Source organism: Bubalus bubalis, chromosome 4 (assembly GCF_019923935.1).
Source record: "Bubalus bubalis isolate 160015118507 breed Murrah chromosome 4, NDDB_SH_1, whole genome shotgun sequence".
In the NCBI taxonomy this organism is placed as follows: domain Eukaryota; kingdom Metazoa; phylum Chordata; class Mammalia; order Artiodactyla; family Bovidae; genus Bubalus; species Bubalus bubalis.
In genome coordinates this window covers 36568765-36588942 of record NC_059160.1, presented here as the reverse complement: position 1 = coordinate 36588942, position 20178 = coordinate 36568765, and the positions used below count along the sequence as shown (strand labels likewise).

Genomic DNA, 20178 nt, shown 5'->3' with positions numbered 1-20178 from the left:
TAGATAAAATAGTAATCCTTCCCTATACCTACTCCTCCTGCTGCATTTCCTGTACTACTTGCTCTTTATTTTTCTCAGGAGCCTATTTGTTTTCTCTATTTTTACCACTTATATGTTTGTAATTTATTTATGGTGTATCTCTTGATTAGAATTAGAGTTCTAATAGAGTATAGACTTTTCTTTTCTTTTTTTTGGTTCACTGTTCTAATTCCTAGTCTAATATTTAGTTTTAATTTAGTAGTTCATGTCCCTAAGTGATAGTCCATGAAACTTGACTGATATGAGGTAAAATTCATCTGAAAGTAGATGAGAACAGATATTTCAAAAGATGGACTTTTTTCTTGGAAAGGATAACAAAGGTGGATGTTTTTCCCCAGTGTAAAGCACATTACAAATCGAGAATCATTCTTATAGAATTAAATTAAAATATTAAAAAAATAATGATATATACCAGAGATTTGGGGAGACATTTAAACTGCGCTTGGGCTTCCCTGGTGGCTCAGACAGTAAAGATATGCCTGTAATGCAAGATGCCTGGGTTTGATCCTTAGGTTGGGAAGATCCCCTGGAGACGGGAATGTCTACCCACTCTAGTATTCTTGCCTGGAGAATTCTATGGGCACAGGAACCTAGCAGGCAATAGTACATGGGGTTGCAAAGAGTCAGACACAACTGAGCAATTAACACACTTCAACTCCCTCCAAAAACAGATTAAAGCATAATGGTGCATTAGAGTGGAATCTATGCAATAACCTTTTGAAATAAGTGTTTAGATATTGATGGTACATAGGAATATTTGATAGGAAATAATAGTATATGAATAATGTCTGCAAACAGAAACTTTAAAAACACATGTATTATATATAAAATTAATTTAATGTGATTTTTTTTTTGAGCTATTTTCTAATCTTTATGGGAAAGAGACTGCCCGCCCTTAATGTCACAATGTAAGATGCAGGCTCTAGAGGTGAAAAAGTTGTCATTCATCTGTGGCAGAAAAAGTATCTTGAATGATTTATGTGAATTTCTCGTCCAAATAAATTGAGAAATAGGTTCCACACAGTTGTAAACCTAGAATTTCCACAACCAGGATTTTGAGGAAAGCCTTCATCTAGAAGTAGATTCCTTTCATTTGTCCACAGACTAAAGCAAATCTGGGGGATTCTTTAGCAAATGTTCAGCTGCAGATAATGCAATGTGATTCTCTGGTAGCTCCAAATACCCCCATTCAATTGGTGAAATGTCAGCTGTTCCTCCTTGATGAGGAAGAAGCATCCGTGGGTTGGTTATGGTGGAATTTTTAAGCAGCTGCCCAAATTTAATGTACTTTTATCCTGTGTATCAGAAAAATCACCGTAAGAGCCAGTGCTGTAGGATATTAAGTGAAATAAACCCTACTTTATGTCCATCATGGGAAAATCAATCTTATATTAGTTCCGTGATCACATTAAATTTTAATCCAAGGTTAGATGTTCCACAAATAAAATCTAACCCTTAGTTAACCTAAGATAAAATGAATCTTTTCTTATTCTCTATTATTCTTTCATTTAAAAATTAATTGGTCATTCATTTCATAAACATTTATTGATCATTTTGTATTTATCAGACATTGCATTTTGTGCTAAAACAATAACTAAAAGATGATATAACAGCATAATTTATTGCCATTAATTGCATCATTCCCTACATAGCTATGAGACTGTGTGTGTGTGCTCGATTGTGTTCTACTCTGTGACCCCATGGACTGTGGCCAACCAGGCGCCTCTGTCTATGGGATTCTTCAGGCAAGAGTACTGGAGTAGGTTGCCATTTCCTCCTCCAGGGGATCTTCCCAACCTAGGGATCAAACCCGTGTCTCTTGTGTCTCCTGCATTGGCGGGCGATTTCTTTACCACTAAGCTACCTGGGAACACACTGAAAACCTTTTAGTTCTGTTAACACCCCTGTCGGGGAGGTGTCATTTAATAGATGGAAAAAAAGTGAGATGCCCTGACTGGAGGGAAAGTGATGTAGCAAAACAAACCCTGTACCCTTTCTTCTCTCTCCTTTTAGTGAAGACTTATTTTCCAAACCAAAACACTGGGACACACAGTTTGAAAAGGGAGTTTTTCTCTTTGGTGATTTTACTTGTGTGCAGGGTATTAAAGGACTGTCTGATTAAATTATATTTCCTTACTCTTTTGATTAATCACCTTATTGAAAAAATAAATTATGTAAAAATTGGGAACTGTTTAAGAACATCTGGAACATCTGGCCACCATACTGACCCATTGTAATCTTGTGAATATTTAAATGTTCTCTCTGCCCAGTCCTTGAGTCTTTTCTCAAAGCCTATGTTCCCTTGCTCACTTCTTTTTATTTTTTTAACTCCATTTTTTTTTCCCTACCACCCAACTCATTTAGTTTCAATTGTGTATCTTAGCTTTTGCAATTTGTCTACTCTGACATGCTTGGAAATTTACAGTTTGTTTAGCAGGATAACCAACTTTGGCCTCATTTACTCCCACATGAAGGTCAGAGCCCGTAGTCTTTGTTGATGTTCCCTTTGCTCTAGAATCGTCTCTTGTCGCTTAGCCGACTCGGAGAAGAAGGCACGAGCACAGATCCTCTGAGCTTACCAGATAATCTGTGGACAAACAAGTCAAAATTGCTGGCAAGGGTTTGGCTTTTTCTTATGTTTCTGTTTTCCTCTCCAGGTATTTTCTGTGTTCGCATCCTCCCATATGGGCCAGTTATTAGAGGTGAAAATGTATAGAGATGTGAGCCATCAGTAATCACCTTCACCACTTTCTTGTACTTATAATGGCTGTTTCCTCTTTATTTTCCTCACATCAAGTGGAAAAGTATTTTCCAGCAAAGTCAGGCTTGAGGATGGAGGGAGAAGGCTGTGTGCAGGAGGAAAGAGAAGCAGATCAGGAAGAAGGGGCGGTGGTCTGTGAAATAACAACCAAAGATGAAATAACAACCAAACTTAAAGGCGAAGCTACTACTGATGATAAACTTGGAATGGATTTAGGCAGGAATATTTTTATTCAAAGCAACTTTCAAAAGCAGAAGAAATATTATCAATAACCATTTCAGGACAATTTTTTGAAGGTTCCAATATTGAGTTATAAAGAACACACTGAGTTGTTTGGCTTCTCTTTCCAGGTTTGCAACACAACCACAGACAGGAAGCATGCAGACACCTTTTTGGAGAAGTGTGTTACTGAGTCAATAATGAACATTGTGAGCGGCTTCTTTAATTCACCCTTTTCAGACAACAGTACCAGCCTCCAGGTAACATTACCAAAAAGTAAAAAACATCCTGTCACACAGAATTTCTGTACCTTATTTGAGTGAAAAAAAATTTAATGTGGCCATAAAGTCCTTTTCTACCCTTCTAAAGATCAGTCTTCTTTCATAGTATTCACTGTTATACCCCTTTCTGAGTTTCCCAATCTTTATTTTCAATAAATGAAACTTCAAGCTGAATTCTTTTTGCTGTAAGCAAAATAGGAACTTTCACAACTGTTGATCGACTGTTTACCATGTGTCAAAATAACTGGTATGATTCCTTAAATGGATAGACATTTTGACTCAATAATTCCAACTTAGTAAATCCTGAAAGAATTAGCATGGATTTATATACTAAGATTTGCACTGAAGTATTTATAATACTTAAAAATTGATGTCAACTTTAAATGTTCATAAGCAGGAAATTAACTACTTTGGTGGCTCAGATGGAAAAGAAAATGCCTGCAGTGTGGGAGACCTGGGTTCCATCTGTGGTTTGGGAAAATTCCCTGGAAAAGGAAATAGCAACCCACTCCATTATTCTTGTCTGGAGAATTCCATGGACAGAGGAGCCTGGCTGCGTACAGTCCATGGGGTCGCAAAGAGTCAGACACGACTGAGTGACTAACACTTTCACTTTCATTTATAAATACTTAAAATTTGATGTCAACCTCAAATGTCCTCAAGCTGGAGATTAGCTAAATATATTGTGGTATATCTATAGATGGCTTATTATATCGCAATTAAAAGTCATGGTTTAAAAGAAAAATTGATGACTAAGGAAAATAATCACAAAGCAGTATAAAGTGAAATAGGCCACAAAATTGCATTATAGTGTCCTCCAGGTTTGTGTGTGTAAAGAATATATGTGCATATATACATAGAAAAACTCAGTAAGTAATTACTTTAAAAATGTTGATACTGATTATCTTTGCTTGTTAGGATTATCGGTGATTTTCATTTGTTTGGTTACCAAATATTCTACAGTGATTGTATATTGCTCTTATAAAAATGCTATTTCAGTTATACCTTTCTAGAGAAAACTTTTGGACTGTTAAAATCATGTAAAATTGTTTTTGTAGGTCAAAATTGCTGTCTCCTCTACTTGCTCATCATATGAAACCTAAACATACAATCAATAAAACAAACAAATAAACCCGAGGCACCTGTTCTATTTATGCATGCTTGGTTGCTCAGTCGTGTCTGACTCTCTGTGACCCCATGAACTGTGCCCAATAGGCTACTCTGTCCATGTAATTTTCCAGGCAAGAATACTGGCGTGGGTTGCCATTTTCTAATCCATGTTCTGTTTATACTTGGAAATAAACCAGAAATTATAAAAGTATACTTAAATTCATATCACTGGCTTCAAGAAATGTCATATTTTCCAGATTAAGAATATAGGTAAAATAATGAATTTTCTATAGTGTCCAGTGTGGTTCTTGTCATGAAATGAGTACATAATAAATATCTGTTGAATGAGATGTTCATTAAATAGCACTGAAACTTAAAAGACAAGATTGTATTTTATTTTGATGGACCTGTTTTCATAATGAGTAGATATCGCATCAGGAGGGTTAATGGTCTGATGACCTGTTTGCCTCTTTCTGTTTTCAGACACATCAGCCAGTTTTTATTCAGCTGCTCCAGTCTGCCTTCAGAATTTATAATTGCACCTGGCCAAATCCGGCCCAGAAAGCCTCAGTGGAGTCCTGTATCAGAACTTTGGCTGAAGTGGGTAAGTTGGAGTGTCAGATTTTACTTACTTCACATTATGTAAAAGAAATCAGGCTTTTGTCTAAAAGGCAGTATAAAGTAGCTTCTGTGACTTATATAAAGGTGAAGAACAGAGATGAGCAAACGATTCTGAACATCGCATCCTTTTAGGGAGGAGAGTATAATTATTAAATTTCTTCATTTTAAATATTTTAAAAATACTTATTTTTAAATTATTATATTTCTAACCTTAAATTAATATTTTATATAGTGCTTTAATATAGCTCTGTAGAATATTATACAAATGAGTTTGTTTTTGTTATCAGATTTTATTATGGAATTGTCTGTTAAGTAGCCTAATATATTAATATCTGTAGGAGGACTTCTTGAGGGGTTTTTAGTTTGCTAATTTTGTGTGAAATCTATCCATATTTATTTGAGCCTCTATTATCTATAGGAGGCTTCAGAAATTACAGATAAAATGGAATGCCAGAGAATAACACTTAAGGGAAGGTTAGTGCATTCTAGAAAGTATTTTTTAGAGTTCTCTCCTTTTATTTTTTTAAAGTAAATTTGGACTGTTCTAGATGGCAGAAAGGAGGAGGGAAAAGAAATATAGACTGGACTGGACTTCAGAAAACAAACAGGAGCTGAATCATTCTTCTCAGCTAATGCTGGTTCTGCGGGCACTGCAGGCATTGGAAAGGGCAGCTTATGGTGTGTTTCATTAGTCTGATCATCGTCACTGCTGACATTTGTCAGCATACACCATTTGCCATGCTAAGCAATTTACATGTATTATCTCATTTAATCCTTAAATAGGCTCATTGCTTATTTACATTTTACAGCTGGGGAAGCAGAATTATCTAGATCAGTTAACTTGGCCAGGGTTACAGTATGTGCTCAGTAAATATTTGATAAATGAATAAATGGTTTAACTAATTAATGGCCACTTGAAATACTTTAGTCTCTTCTCCCTGTGTGCAATTTGGTTTAAGTAATTTAATATTGACAAAATGTAAGGGTGGCCCAATTTTAATTTGAATACATTCAAAGGATTTATAACCTAAGAGGATCAATTGAAAATTATTAGAAATAAGAGATGAATAGAGTTCATCTAGGTGATTGTAAATTGTTAATAAGTGTTAAACTTGGTAGATCTTCTGTATATCCCTAAGAGAGAATACATTTGAAAAAATATGTCACAACAATAAAAATATTTTAGGCAAAATAAGAAACATGAGAGTAAAATTATATTGCTATTTTGAGGGATATAAAAGATTTTAATAAATGATTTGTTTGAATTTTTAATAAATGATTTTAACTTAATTTTTAATTTAGCAAATGGATTTTATTTAAATTTAATCAATGGATTTATTTAAATTATGTTAAATTTATAAGATTAAATAAAAAACTACTATTTGGGGATTATAAAATTCAGCTTGTAAGGATGCCAGTTCTCCACAGTTTATAATTTTACTGCTTTCAAATGGGCCTCCTTCTTCGCATGCACTCTCTACCCCCTCTACTTGGGCCTAGACACCCTATGCAGGGCCACACCCCACAAGGCTGTGTCCTCTGACAGCTTAGCCTCTGCCTCCTTCTTGTGGAAGCTTCCTCCTCACATCCCACTGGTTGCCACAGCCCCCGTCAGGCTGTTGCTCTCTTGCCCAGTGGCCTCTGACTCTGTGCTGGGTCACTCGTTAGCACGGATACCCTTATCACCTTTGTCACCGTGCCAGGCTGTCCACCAGTGTGGACAGCTTCCTTACCTAAGTCTGATTCTCCATTCCAGGGCACCTCCTAGGCACATGCCTTCCACTCCTTTCTGGGTTCGAACACTCTGGACCACCTCAGCCCCTAATGTATCCTTGCCCAGCATTGGCACTTGACTTTGCTCTGCTCCCTCTCCTGGTTTTAAGATAGAACGTGTGTGAAAGTAGCTCAGTCGTGTCTGACTCTTTGCAGCCCATGGACTATACAGTCCAAGGAATTTTCCAGGCCCGAATACTGGAGTGGATAGCCTTTCCCTTTTCTAGGGGATCTTCCCAACCCAGGGATTGAACCCAGGTCTCCCACATTGCAGGCAGATTCTTTACTAGCTGAGCCACAAGGGAAGGCCTAGGACAGAATTGTTCAAGAAGAAAAGGAAGAGGCCATCATGAAAGTGAAAGGGTTAGTCTATCAGTCATGTCTGACTCTTTGTGACCCCATGGACTGTAGCTCTCCAGGCTCCTCTGTCCCTGGAATTCTCCAGGCAAGAATACTGGAGTGGGTTGCCGTTCCCTTCTCCAGGGGATCTTCCTGATTCAGGGATCAAACCCAGGTCTCTTGCATTGTAGGCGATCCTTTACCATCTGAGCCACAGTGAAGCCCAGGCTATCCTACGTACTGTCAAAAATAAAGAACACAAAAGAGAACCTAAATTTTGTTTTGAAAAGATGCACAGGGCAAAGGGTACAGCAGGATATAAATAAAGTATTAACACAGGTTATTGTTTGGGGGTAGAATGGTTCTATTGTCCATGCTTTCCTGTAACTTGTGAGTTTTTAATAATAGATCTCAAATTGTAATAAAACAATATTAAAAGCATTTTCATTTTGACCCAGTCAGCTGGGAAATATACTAACCATCAAAAGATAACTAAAGGAAAGGCAAAGAAATACGATGATTTGTTTTTACAAAGGAATTTTTTTTTGCATTGTCTTTGCTGTCAAGTATATTTCTGTATTTTACATTTTAAGGCAGTCTCCCTTCTTCCTCCTCATCTTCCTGCTTCTTCTCTCCCCTTTCCTCTTTCTCCTCCCCCCCTTTTTTTTTCACTTCCTGTTTGTCTCCTCCTCTTCTTCCCTAAGTGTTGATATTCAGCAAATACAGTGGGGGAAAACATGGGGCATGGAGGGTATGCTGTTCATAGCACTTACAAATTGAGAGATGAAGAGCTCTGAGCCACAAGTGAGATGCCATGCTGTATTTTCCATCTGAGTTGCAATTCCAGTGTTGTTCCCCATGTAGTCAGGCCAGTCCTTGCAGAGCAGGGTGGCACAACTTTGGAAGTTTAAAACAGTCACTGAAACTCTACAGTTTAAGAATAGAATTTATATCTATGTTACAGGACTTCTGTTTCTACCATTTCCTTTACTCTTTATGATTTAACAGGAAATTTTAGTCTCTTTTTGTATGCTATAGAGACACATGTGAAAGGAAGTCCAAAAAATACCTTAAGTCAATAATCAAATAGGTTTGGAAGAATGCTTTGGTATAAAATCTCAGTTTTATCTTTGTGTGAAAGCACTTTTTTTTTTTTTTTAATTGAAATATACTTGATTTGCAGTGTTTCAGGTGCCTAGCCAAGTGGTTCGGTTGTGCATGCACACACACAGACACAGTTTTTCAGGTTCTTTTCCATTATAGGTTATTGCAATTTATTCAATATAGTTCCTTGTGCTATATAGTAGAATCTTTGGTTATCTATTAAGGTTTTATGTGCAGTAGTTTGTATATGTTAATCCCAAACTCCTAGTTTATCACTCCCCTGCCCCCTGCCACTTTTCCCCTTTATGACCATTAATTTGTTTTCTTTTTTAAAAATATATTATCTTTATTTATTTTTAAAAATTTATTTGTTTTAATTGGAGGCTGATTACTAGTGGCTTTTGCCATACATTGACATGAATCAGCCATGGGTGTATATGTGTCCCCTCATCCTGAACCTCCCCCCCGCCCCCCCACATCCCATCCCTCTGGGTTGTTCCAGTGCACCAGCTTTGAGTGCCCTGTTTCATGCTTCGAAGTTAGACTGGTCATCTGTTTCACGTATAGTAATATACATGTTTCAGTGCTATTCTCTCAAATCATCCCACCCTCAGCTTCCCCCACAGAGTCCAGAAGTCTGTTCTCCTTGCATCCCTGGGATAAAGCCCACTTGGTCATGATGTATGATCTTTTTAATATGTTGTTGGATTCTGTTTGCTAGAATTTTGTTGAGGATTTTTACATCTTGTTCATCAGTAATAACTGACCTGCAGTTTTCTTTTTTTGTGGCATGTTTGTCTGGTTTTGGTATTAGGGTGATGGTGGCCTCATAGAATGAGTTTGGGAGTTTACTTGCCTCTGCAATTTTTTGGAAGAGTTTGAGTAGGATAGGTGTTAGCTCTTCTCTAAATTTTTGGTAGAATTCACCTGTGAATCCATCTGGTCCTAGACTTTTGTTTGTTGGAAGATTATTGATTACAGTTTTGATTTCCATGCTTGTGATGGGTCTGTTAAGATTTTCTATTTCTTCCTGGTTCAGTTTTGGAAGGTTGTACTTTTCTAAGAATTCGTTCATTTCTTCCAAGTTGTCCATTTTATTGCGTATAGTTGCTCATAGTCTCATGATCCTTTGTATTTCCATGTTGTCGTGATTTCTCCATTTTCATTTCTAATTTTATTGATTTGATTCTTCTCCCTTTTTTCTTGATGAATCTGGCTAATGGTTTGCCTATTTTATAATCTTCTCAAAGAACCAGCATTTAGTTCTGTTGATTTTGCTATAGTCTCCTTTGTTTCTTTTTCATTTATTTCTGCTCTGATTTTTATGATTTCTTTTCTTCTACTAACTTTGGGATTCTTAATTTCTTCTTATTCTAGTTGCTTTAGGTGTAAAGTTAAGTTATTTATTTGATGTTTTTCTTGTTTCTTGAGGTAAGCTTGTATTGCTGTGATCCTTCCTCTTACCACTGCTTTTACTGAATTGAATCCCATAGGTTTTGGGTTGTGTTTTCATTTTCATTTGTTTCTATGCATATTTTGATTTCCTTTTTGATTTCTTCTGTGATCTGTTGGGAGAACCATTAATTTTTTTTTCTGTGTCTGTGAGTCTGTTTCTGTTTTGTTAAGAAGTTCATTTAGATCATTTTCTAGAATTTCACATATAAGTGATATCATATGATATTTGTCTTTCCCTGTCTGACTCACTTCACTTAGTATGATAATTTCTAGGTCCATCCATGGCACTGCAAATGGCAAGCATATTTCCTTCCACTTCCTCATTTGTTGTTTCCAACTGAACAGTTAGGAAACTGTCTGTCTGCATCTGTCCCCTTCTCCTACTCCATAATGGCCTAGTTTGACCCCTCTTTGCATCCTTTCTGGACCATATAGGCATTCTGTGTTCTTTCCTCGCTTAAAAAAATATGCTACCAGAATAATCTTGATGTGAAATTCTGTTGTTTTAAAAATGTCGACAACAAAATTCTCAGCCTTCAGCAGCATCCCTTTGTCCAGTAAGCTAGGATGGACTCCTCATTGCACATTTGTGGCCTTGCCAGCACAGCCCTGCCTCCTCTTTTGACTTGTTGCTCACTGCTTCTCACCCCCACACAGAGAACTGAATATCCTGCCCCAGATATTTCTCACATAATAAGTCTCTTTTTCTCTCCAGTTTCCACCATTGCTATTTGTCAGTATCTTTTCCATTACTTGAAAATTTTTATTGTTCAAATTCCTCCATTAAAGCCATTTCTGACTTACAGGTCAGGATCTGAACTCATCCCCATTTGACCATTTATACTTTTCTTACAGTCTTAGCTTTATCCTAGCTTACACCATTGCTAAGTATTAATCTACTAGATTTTGAGGGATAACAAGTATGAAATGTCTGTGAAAAATACATTAATAAAAGCTATTGTCTAAGATGAAAAAGTAAAAAGCAAATTCTGCTTTGTGATGGGTTTTTGTTGTTCAGTCACCAAGTCATGTCCAACTCAGTGCAACCCCATGGACTACAGCATGCCAGGCTCCCCTGTCCTTCATTGTCTCCCCGAGCTTCCTCAGACTCACATCCATTGAGTTGATGATGCCATCCAACCATCTCATCCTCTTTCATTCTCTTCTCCTCCTGCCTTCAATCTTTCCCAGCATCAGGGTCTTTTCCAATGAGTGCTGGGTCAACCACATCTTTTTTTTTGTTTGTTGGTGGATATGTTTCATGGAAAAACACATCATCAAAATGAAAGCATTCAGAAGTAAGCATCTGTGGTAGTAAAGGGATCTAAACCTCCCTTACTTATGTAATGCTGTTGCAGGAAGGGGGACCCCTTTCAGGGCCCGAAACTGGGCTCTTGTCTAACACTTGGAAATGAATTGTCCCAGGAGACAAATGTGCTGACAAAGCAAGAGATTTTATTGGGAGAGGGCGCCCAGATGGAGAGCAGTAGGGTAAGGGAAACCAGAAGAACTGCTCTGCCATGTGGCTCGTGGCTCACAGTTTTATGGTGATGGGATTAGTTTCCAGGTTGTCTTTAGCCAATCATTCTGACTCAGAGTCCTTCCTGGTGGTGCACACCTTGTTCAGCCAAGAAGGATGCCAGTGAGAAGGATGCTGGGAGGTGGTTGGACATGCAGCGTCTCCTTTTGACCTTTCCGAAACTCTTCCGGTTGGTGGTGGCTTATTAGTTCCATGTTCCTTACCAGGACTTCCTGTTGTAAAACAACACATGTAAATGGTTACTATGGTGCCTGGCCAGGGTGGGTGGTTTCAGTCAGTGTGCTTCCCCTAACAGTGTTTGAAAGCATTTGAAATATTTAGGCAAATAAAAAAGAAGTCTTATCTTGCAACACTTGAAGGTGTGAATGGATTTTGTTTACAGGTTCCCAGGAATAGATTATAATTAATATATGGCAACTGCAAGAAGCAGATTTAAAAAAATTTTTTTTCTTTTTTTTGATCATGCCACACAACTTATGGGATCTCGGTTCCCTGACCAGGGATTGAACCTTGGCAGTGGGAGCACCAAGTCCTAACCATTGGAAGCACCAAGTCCTTACCATTGGACTGCCAGGAAACTCCCTAAGAGGCAGATTTTTGTCCCACTTCAAAGAATAACTATTTACAGTTAGTACATTTTTAAAACCTTAGGAGTCACATGTGAATCTTCCCTTTTGTTCACTTCTGTTAAATACAATAGCAGGTTCTATTGGTTCCACTTCCAAAATCCATCAGTTTTTTTGTTCTCTTGTCAGACACTCTTGTCAAATGCACCATGATATGACATGGATTACAGAAGAGTGTCATTACTGAATACCCTACCTCTACCCCAGTCTCGCTACAACCCATTTTCTATATAGTAGTTGTAGTGATCTTAAAATGTAAATCAAATCATATCAGTCATTTATGTAAAACTTTCCATTGCACTAAAAATTCCTATTCCTTGTCATGACCTAGAAAGACCTTCATCATCTGAGTTCCATCTACTACTACTTTCCCCCATTTCCCTACCTCCATCTCTGATCCACCCACACTGGCCTACATTCCGTTTCTCTTCTGTAAACCTTTTTCTCATCCCAGGGCTTTTGCATGTACTGTTCTCGTTATTTGAATCCTTCTCTCCCATATGATGACATGTCCAAACGTTAAATGCTCAGTGAAGTGTTCCAGATATAGTTTTCCATATGTAGTTTTCTTCCTACCCCTTGTCCTGTCTTGCTGCTTTATTTTCATCTTAGCCCTTACCACTGTTTGGAAGCACCTTGTTTGTTTGTTTACCTCTTTGTTGTCTGCTTCTCCCTTTAGAATATAAACTACAAAATGACATAGCTGGTTTTTGAATGTTGTTGACTGACAGTAATCCATGAGCTAGGTATTTTTGCAGATGGTGAACTTTAGGCATAGAAAGGTTAAATAACTTACCTGATTAATAAGTAGAGCTGGATTTGAAATCCAAGTTTCTCTGAGTATGAAGTTGATGCTGTACCAGGTTGCTCCAGAGTCCTTTCTTAGGAAGCCCCAACATATAAACTAGGACTATGGCAGTTTGGCTTGCCAGGCAGGGATCTGTCCAACGTGTTACAACTCAGGTGCAAAGTCATTTTTGTGTGTCAACACCTCTTTAAGAATACAAAGAGGCATTTATTACAATTGAAATATATATGAATTTATATTAAAGAAAACAAAGAATATATGTATTTAAGAAAAATGTTACAAAGTCAAAGAGAATACCTAATTTTTTTAAAGCAAAATTTCAGTGCATTTACAAACTGGTAAACACATTCTTATAAATGCAGATAATTATTATATTGTCTATTCTAGTTATATTTACATAACTTTTTGTCATTTGTAAAGTGCTCTCAAGTATATTGGCTGAACTCATCTATCATCAAAAATATTTCATTCTCTTTCATATTTATACATTAGATATAAAAGGTAGTAAAAACAGCAAAAGCATTTACTAGGTCAGAACTTACCTTACTGGGAGTGGGGAGCATTGATTAGTGTTATTGCGTGTGTATATGATCAGTAACTCAGTTGTATCTGACTCTTTGTGACCCCATGAACTATAACCCACCAGGATCCTCCATGCATGAGATTTCCCAAGCAAAAATACTGGGGTGGGTTGCCATTTCTTTCCCCAGGGGATCTTCCCAATCCAGGGATCAAACCTGCGTCTCCTGCAGCTCCTTGCTTTGGCAGGCAGATTCTTTACCACTGAGCCACCTGGGAAGCCTTGTTATTAGTGTTAGACAGTGTGGTAAACCCTGTGATGTAGACATAATCCGTAGGCCCATTTTAAAGATGAGGTCATGAGGTTAGCAAGGTTAGGTAGCTCATTTGGTCACACAGGCAGGTGTGAACCCCTTCTAGACTGACATCCTAGTAGGCATTTGTGATGCTCTCCTATCAGAAATCAGTGTGAATAACATTGTATCATACCTTTAAAGTATAAAATATTGATCAGGATGTTAATTTCATTAGTCAGTTACTGTTCTTCAATTTATTCATTTGTATAAAATACAATAGCACATGTTAGAAGTACTTTGAGAAAAAACATCCAAGGATCACTCCCATTTTATTTCTTTTAAAAAAGAATTTTGTTCCATGTGTTTCATAACCTTCAAATGATTTGAGGTCATTAATATTGGGTACTTTGTTAAAAAATCATTTTTCCAAATGGAAATTTTGCAAAATATCTTTTACAAATGGTTTGAATAATGAACATCAATCTTCAAGCCAGTCATGCCCCCCAAATTTGAATGTGTATAAAACATTAACCCTTTGAGAAGAGAAATTCAGTCTGTCTTAAATCAGTGTGTCTATTTTCATCTCTCTAGATGTTCTGACTGATTATATAAAGCATTTGACATGATGTATCTCTATAATTATGGTTTTAAAGTAATAATGGAAATTTAAAAACTCCATTATTACTTAAAAAATTAAATCTGAAGGAGAAGCTAGGACAAATTTTATAAACTTTTTCACATATTTATTAATTCAGCTAATAAGCCCTCATTATCTGAAAAACATTACTCTAGTTGTTAGGGATGTGCAGTCTGAGAAACCATATGTCTTGACCTCAGTGAATTTCTAGTACATTGAGGGTAAATGTTACATGTACAGGAATCACAAAGCAGAATAAAACTAGATAAGTGGCATGGGGTAGAGTAGGAGGGAGGTGCAAGAGGGAGATGATACCTATCTACATATAGCTGATTTATTTCCTTGTACAGCAGAAACTAATGCAACATTGTAAAGCAATCATACTTCAGTAAAAAACAAAGCTAAGTGCTTTATCTGTTACAAAGTTCGAGAATCTGACACTGGCTAGAGCATGGTAGATTGATGAATATTTATTATATGAATAAAATACCTGAGTGAATACAAAGGAATGAATATTCTACTCTTGTCATTGGCTGCATAATATCCTATTGTGTGCCTATATTTTAATTTATTTAACCCCATTATTATTTATGTTGTTTCTAATCATTTTGCTCATGAGGAAGAATAAGATAAATACCTAGGGGTAGAATTTCTGGATATTCTACTTTTGACAGATACTGTAGTCTGTAGAGATTGTTCAATTTATATGCCACAAACAATGCAGGAGATAATTTGTCTCCTTAATAATACGGTGTGTTATTGTATTCTTAGATCTTTGCAAATCTTTTAACTGAAAGTATCCATATAGATTTAATTTGTGTCTCTCTTCTTACAAGTAAGGGAAAAAAACCTTTCCATGTGATTGAGTCACTGGTATTTCCTATTCTGTGAACTGTCACTTTTTATTTACTCTTTTTAAGTTTTTTTGTTTGTTTGTTTGTTTTTTTCCCGATAGTCTGCATAGCCCTTTATCCATTAAGAAAATGAGCTCTTTGCCTGAAAGTAGCCAATATTTTTTTTCTCAGTTTTTCATTTGTCATTTGAATTTTTCAGGGCATGTAGAAATTATTTTCTTGTAGGCTTTTTAGGTTTTGTTTCATCTTCCAGAATGGCCTTGATAAGCCTAAGATGTTGTTTTTTAATTCCCATTGAGAATGTTCATGGTTTTAGTTTGCCTGGTCTGTTTGTTTTTTGGTGTGGCTGTTTACAATTTTGAGTTATCTGGAATATATTTAGTTGTAAGATAGAGGATGTGAAATCCACTTAATTTTTTCCAGATGAATAGTCAGGTATGTGTGCCAATACTAGTTCTTACATAACCCATAAAATTATATATTCTTTTTTAATTTAGGTAGAATTGGCATATAGCAGTACACTAGTTTCAGGCTTAGAACACAATAATTTGATATTTTTACGCACTATTAAGTGATCAGCACAATAAGTATAGTGGCCGTCCTTCAGCATGTGTTTGGACTGCCTTGACTCCACGCGCGCTTCCTAGGCCCCTTCTCCTCTGAGCTCTTCTCTGTATCTGTGAGTTTTGTTTTGATTTGTGTGTTCATTTGCTTTGTTTTTTAGCTTCCACATGTAAGTGAAATCGTGTGGTATTTGTGTTTCTCTCTGATTTATTTCACTTAGCACAGTAACCTCCAGATGCGTCCATGCTGTCCCAAATGGCAAGATTTCCTTCTTTTTTTATGGTTGAATGGTTTCCAGTTTGTGTGTGTGTGTGTGTGATATCTTCTTTATCCATGCATTATACATTGACAGACACTTTGGTTGCTCCCATTTCTTGGCTGTTGTAAATAATGTTGTGGTGAACACAGGGGTGTATATACCTTTGGGGGTTAATGTTTTCATTTTCTTTGGATAAATACCTGGAAGTAGAATATGTGGATCATGGCAGTTCTATTTTTAATTTTTGGAGGAACCTCCACACTGTTTTCCGCTTCATGAAATTTATATGCCCACCAATAGTGCACAAGGGTTCCTTTTTCTCCACATCCTCTCCAGTGTTGCTGCTGCTGCTGCTAAGTCGCTTCAGTCATGTCTGACTCTGTGCGACCCCATAGACGGCAGCCCACCAGGCTCCTCTGTCCCTGGGATTCTCCAGGCAAGAACACCAGAGTGGTTTGCCATTTCCTTCTCCAATGCATGAAAGTAAAAAGTGAAAAGTGAAAGTGAAGACGCTCAGTGGTGTCCGACTCTTAGCTACCCCATGGACTGCAGCCTACCAGGCTCCTCCGTCCATGGGATTTTCCAGGCAAGAGTACTGGCGTGGGTTGCCATTGTCTTCTCCGCTCCAACACTTGTAATAAAATTTTATTTAATTGAGGGGTCAGTTAAATGTAGATTGAGTACCAAACAGGAAAGATACAATTTGTGTATTTAGTGTTCTTCATATTTAAGAATGCTAGTGTTTCAGTGGTGATTTATCCTGGATATTTTGACCTGATTCAGAAAAGGTACCACTCTGCTCACTTATCTTTCTTGTGCACTAGCCATTCTTATTTTTCTGAGCCTGTACAGGGGTGCTTGACAACAAACCAAGTGTTATTAATAAATGCTTACACTTTCTGTTGCGTTTTTCCCCAACCTGTCAATTTATCTAAACATTTTTTTCCTGTCACACTTATCACTGTAATACGTGTATTCTCAGAGATTTTCATTTGCCATTTGCCACCAGTAATTTGGTCTAATTTAAAAATATCACAGACTATGCAATATTTAATGAATAATAATTAAAAATAGATTTCAATTACATCTTAAAGTAATTTTGTCATATCTAGAGAATTTTCAGGATTTGTAAGCCTAATTAGTCAGTTAGCCCAGTAATCACAATACCTATGAATAAAGATAATGCATTTTAGAGAACTAGCCATCTCTGGGCAGAACACGGTAAAAGATAAATTGTTAATAACAACCCATCTTCTCTCTTATTTGATTTTAAAGAACTCCATATGCTTATTCTCTGACAAAATACCCTTAATGAGATAGTATCTTAGTTGCATTCTAGCTTAGGGTGAAATAGGAACATTTATTTTTTAAATACTTTAAACTTTTATATGACCACTAAAGCACAGTTGGAGTTAATGACACATGCTGAAAGAATGATTGGCTGTTGGTAATTCATTAGTTTTTTCTGATTGAAGATAGGAGGTGTAGAAACCATTAACCCCCAAATTACATCCTAGTTCACATTTCAATTCACATTCTGATATTTATATCAGAATGTTTTCTACCTTAATAAATGGAAGTTAAATGTGGATCATATTTTTGGTTACATTAGAAAAATATTATTGTGGTTATTAATGTTCTTGTAAAGTGAGATCATGAATTAATTCCTTTCTTTTCCTAGCCACAAATTTCTGCTTTAATTGTTAAACTATATATAGAAAACTAAATTAGCATTGTCACTTTTGCTTTCAACTTAATTCTTTTATAATATTTTGACAGTGCCGAGAATCTATTTCAGGCCACGTCTTAAAGGTATTAACATTTTACAATTGCTTGAAAAAGTTTTATAATTATCTACACAGCTCACTTATTTTAACTCAAATTCTCCTTTCCCCAGTTGCTTAATTGATTTTCTTTTATTGCTTAGAAATTGTGATTTAGCATTTGACTAGAGTTTACCTTTGGGCATGAGAAAGTAGGGTTTATTTTAGCCAGTTAATGTATATTGTGCAATTTGTGCCAAGACAGAAGACTAGAAAAAACCAGCTAGAGTGGTTCAGTTTGGGGGACAGAAACACCCTTTCAATAAAGTTTGGGATAGTGGTGTCTCCTTGCTGCTGGCCATAGTGGAATAGTGGTAGCAGCTCATGGGAGGTATGAGGAGGGGGTAGGGAATGAGATTTTCTTGACCACACTCATACGGGGGCTTCATATGCTGGGGTGGCACTAGTGGTAAAGAACCTGCCTGCCAGTGCAGGAGACGGAAGAGATGCGGGTTCCATCTCTGGATTGGGGAGATATCCTGAAGGAGGGCACAGCAACCCACTCCAGGATTCTTACCTGGAGAATCCCATGAACAGAGGAGCCTGACGGGCTACAGTCCATAGGGTTGCAAAGAGTCAGACACGACTGAAGCAGTGTAGCATGCACTCACACACCGTTGGATTACATCTTCACTGGTGTCATTAGAAAAATACTTCTTAGTATTCATAGCAGCACACACTCACTTGATGGTCAGTTGTATCTAACATATCTGGTTACTAAAGGGGAGGTAAATCTATCCCCTTTGTTTAAACAATTGTGAAAACTGGGTTGCAATATGTTTTGAGCAATTTTAAGTTTTATGTTGTTTTTGTTCAGCTGCTAAGTTGTGTCTGACTCTTTGTGTCCCCAACTGCAGCACGCCAGGCTTCCCTGTCCTTCACTATCTCCCGGAGTTTGTGCAAACTAGTGCCCATTGAGTCAGTGATGCCATCCAACCATCTCATCCTCTGTCGCCTCTTTTTCCTCCTGCCCTCAATTTTTCCCAGCATCAGAGTCTTTTTCCAGTGAGGTGACTCTTCACATCAGGTGGCAAAAGTGTTAAAGCTTCAGCATCAGTCCTTCCAATGAATATTCAGGGTTGATTTTCTTTAGGATTGACTGGTTTGATCTCCTTGCTGCCTGAGGGGCTCTCAAGAGTCTTCTCCAGCACAGCAGTTCAAAAGCATGTATTAACCATGGACAGAGGAGCCTGGCAGGCTACAGTCCATGGGCTTGCAAAGAGTCAAGACATGACTGAGCAACTAACACTTTAAGTTCTATAATTTTTCTTATTTTCTGTTGCTTAGAAAATAACATATAAGGAATATTGCCTTCTGTTTGACTTTTGAATGTTTAGAGCAAACCCAGCATATGTGTGAAGCAGTCATTATGGGTGAGTCAGTCAAGTAAAAATTAAGTATTTAAAAAATATGTTCAGCTTGGCCATTTTGAGGCTGTTGGTCCTTCAGATGGGACTAGAGTGCATTTGCTTTGCTGTATGTGATGGACAGAAGCAGAGACATTGTATGCTGTGGAAAAGGGAAATTTATAAGGAATATTAGGAAAATATTCACTTGGGAAATTTGGACAGTGGTACAATTGATCATTTAGGGTTGGCTTAGAGCTGTTATTGTTTCCTTAAAACTTTAGCTCGAGCTCCTGTCTAAATTGGGAACTTTTTGTGTTGGCAGCTAAAATTATATATTTTCAAAGAAGTTTTTAAGTATCTCTGAGCATCACAAAATTTTCACCAACAGGAATAGTACTGCCACTGCTGTTATTTTCCTTCCATTATACGAAGCAAGCCAGATCCTCTCATTCTCACTTACTCTCATTTCTTTTTATTCCTTCCCTCCTATTTCCATTAATTAAAGAAATCTTCTAGTGACTATCATTATAACTTTAAAGAATATCTTTTTATCCCTATCACTTGAATAACAGGTCTAAATAATGTCTTTATCTTCACACTGTGAAAAATCAGGAAATTAACACATCTTCATTTTTCACCTTTTCTTTCCCACTTTGTGTTCCAGTGATTGCTTTATAGATGACTGGTTTGCATTGTTATGACTTGTGATGATTGTATTCTATTCTGAAATACAATGAAATCTCTTATAGGTTGATAATGTTTAAAAATCAGTTTTTTTCTGAATAGAAAAATTTATGAGCCTTGCTTGTTCTGAAATGTTTTTATTTAGGCATCACTGTTGATTTTTAGTTTAGATGGTTTATAAACACCTAAAAAAATCTGGTTTTATCCATTGGTCTTTTTTTTGCCTCTTTATCACTTTTAAAATTGAAGTATATTTGATTTACAATATTGTTTTGGTTTCAGGTGTACAACATAATGATTCAGTATTCTTATAGACTAGACTCCATTTAGATCATCATACAATATGGGCTTATATTCCTTGTGTTTACAGTATAGCTTTGTAGCTTATTTATTTTCTACACAGTCGTTTGTACCTCTTAACTGCATGTACATATAATCCTCTGCTCTACCCCTGCCTTTCCCCACTTCCCTTTTCCCAGTGGCAGCTACTAATTGGTTTGTTTGCTCAGCAGTCTGT

At 36.9% G+C, this 20178-nt stretch overlaps 1 protein-coding gene across 2 annotated transcripts in view; it reads left to right on the top strand.

Moving 5' to 3' along the window:
• Positions 1–20178, top strand: part of ITPR2 (inositol 1,4,5-trisphosphate receptor type 2) — a 589849-nt gene that overhangs the window by 292641 nt on the left and 277030 nt on the right. For both annotated transcript variants that reach the window (XM_025285009.3, XM_025285008.3), the window contains 2 exons: positions 3151–3279; positions 4894–5014. In XM_025285009.3, coding sequence (XP_025140794.1) covers positions 3151–3279; positions 4894–5014 — 250 coding nt within the window. The remainder of the gene's footprint in view (positions 1–3150; positions 3280–4893; positions 5015–20178) is intronic.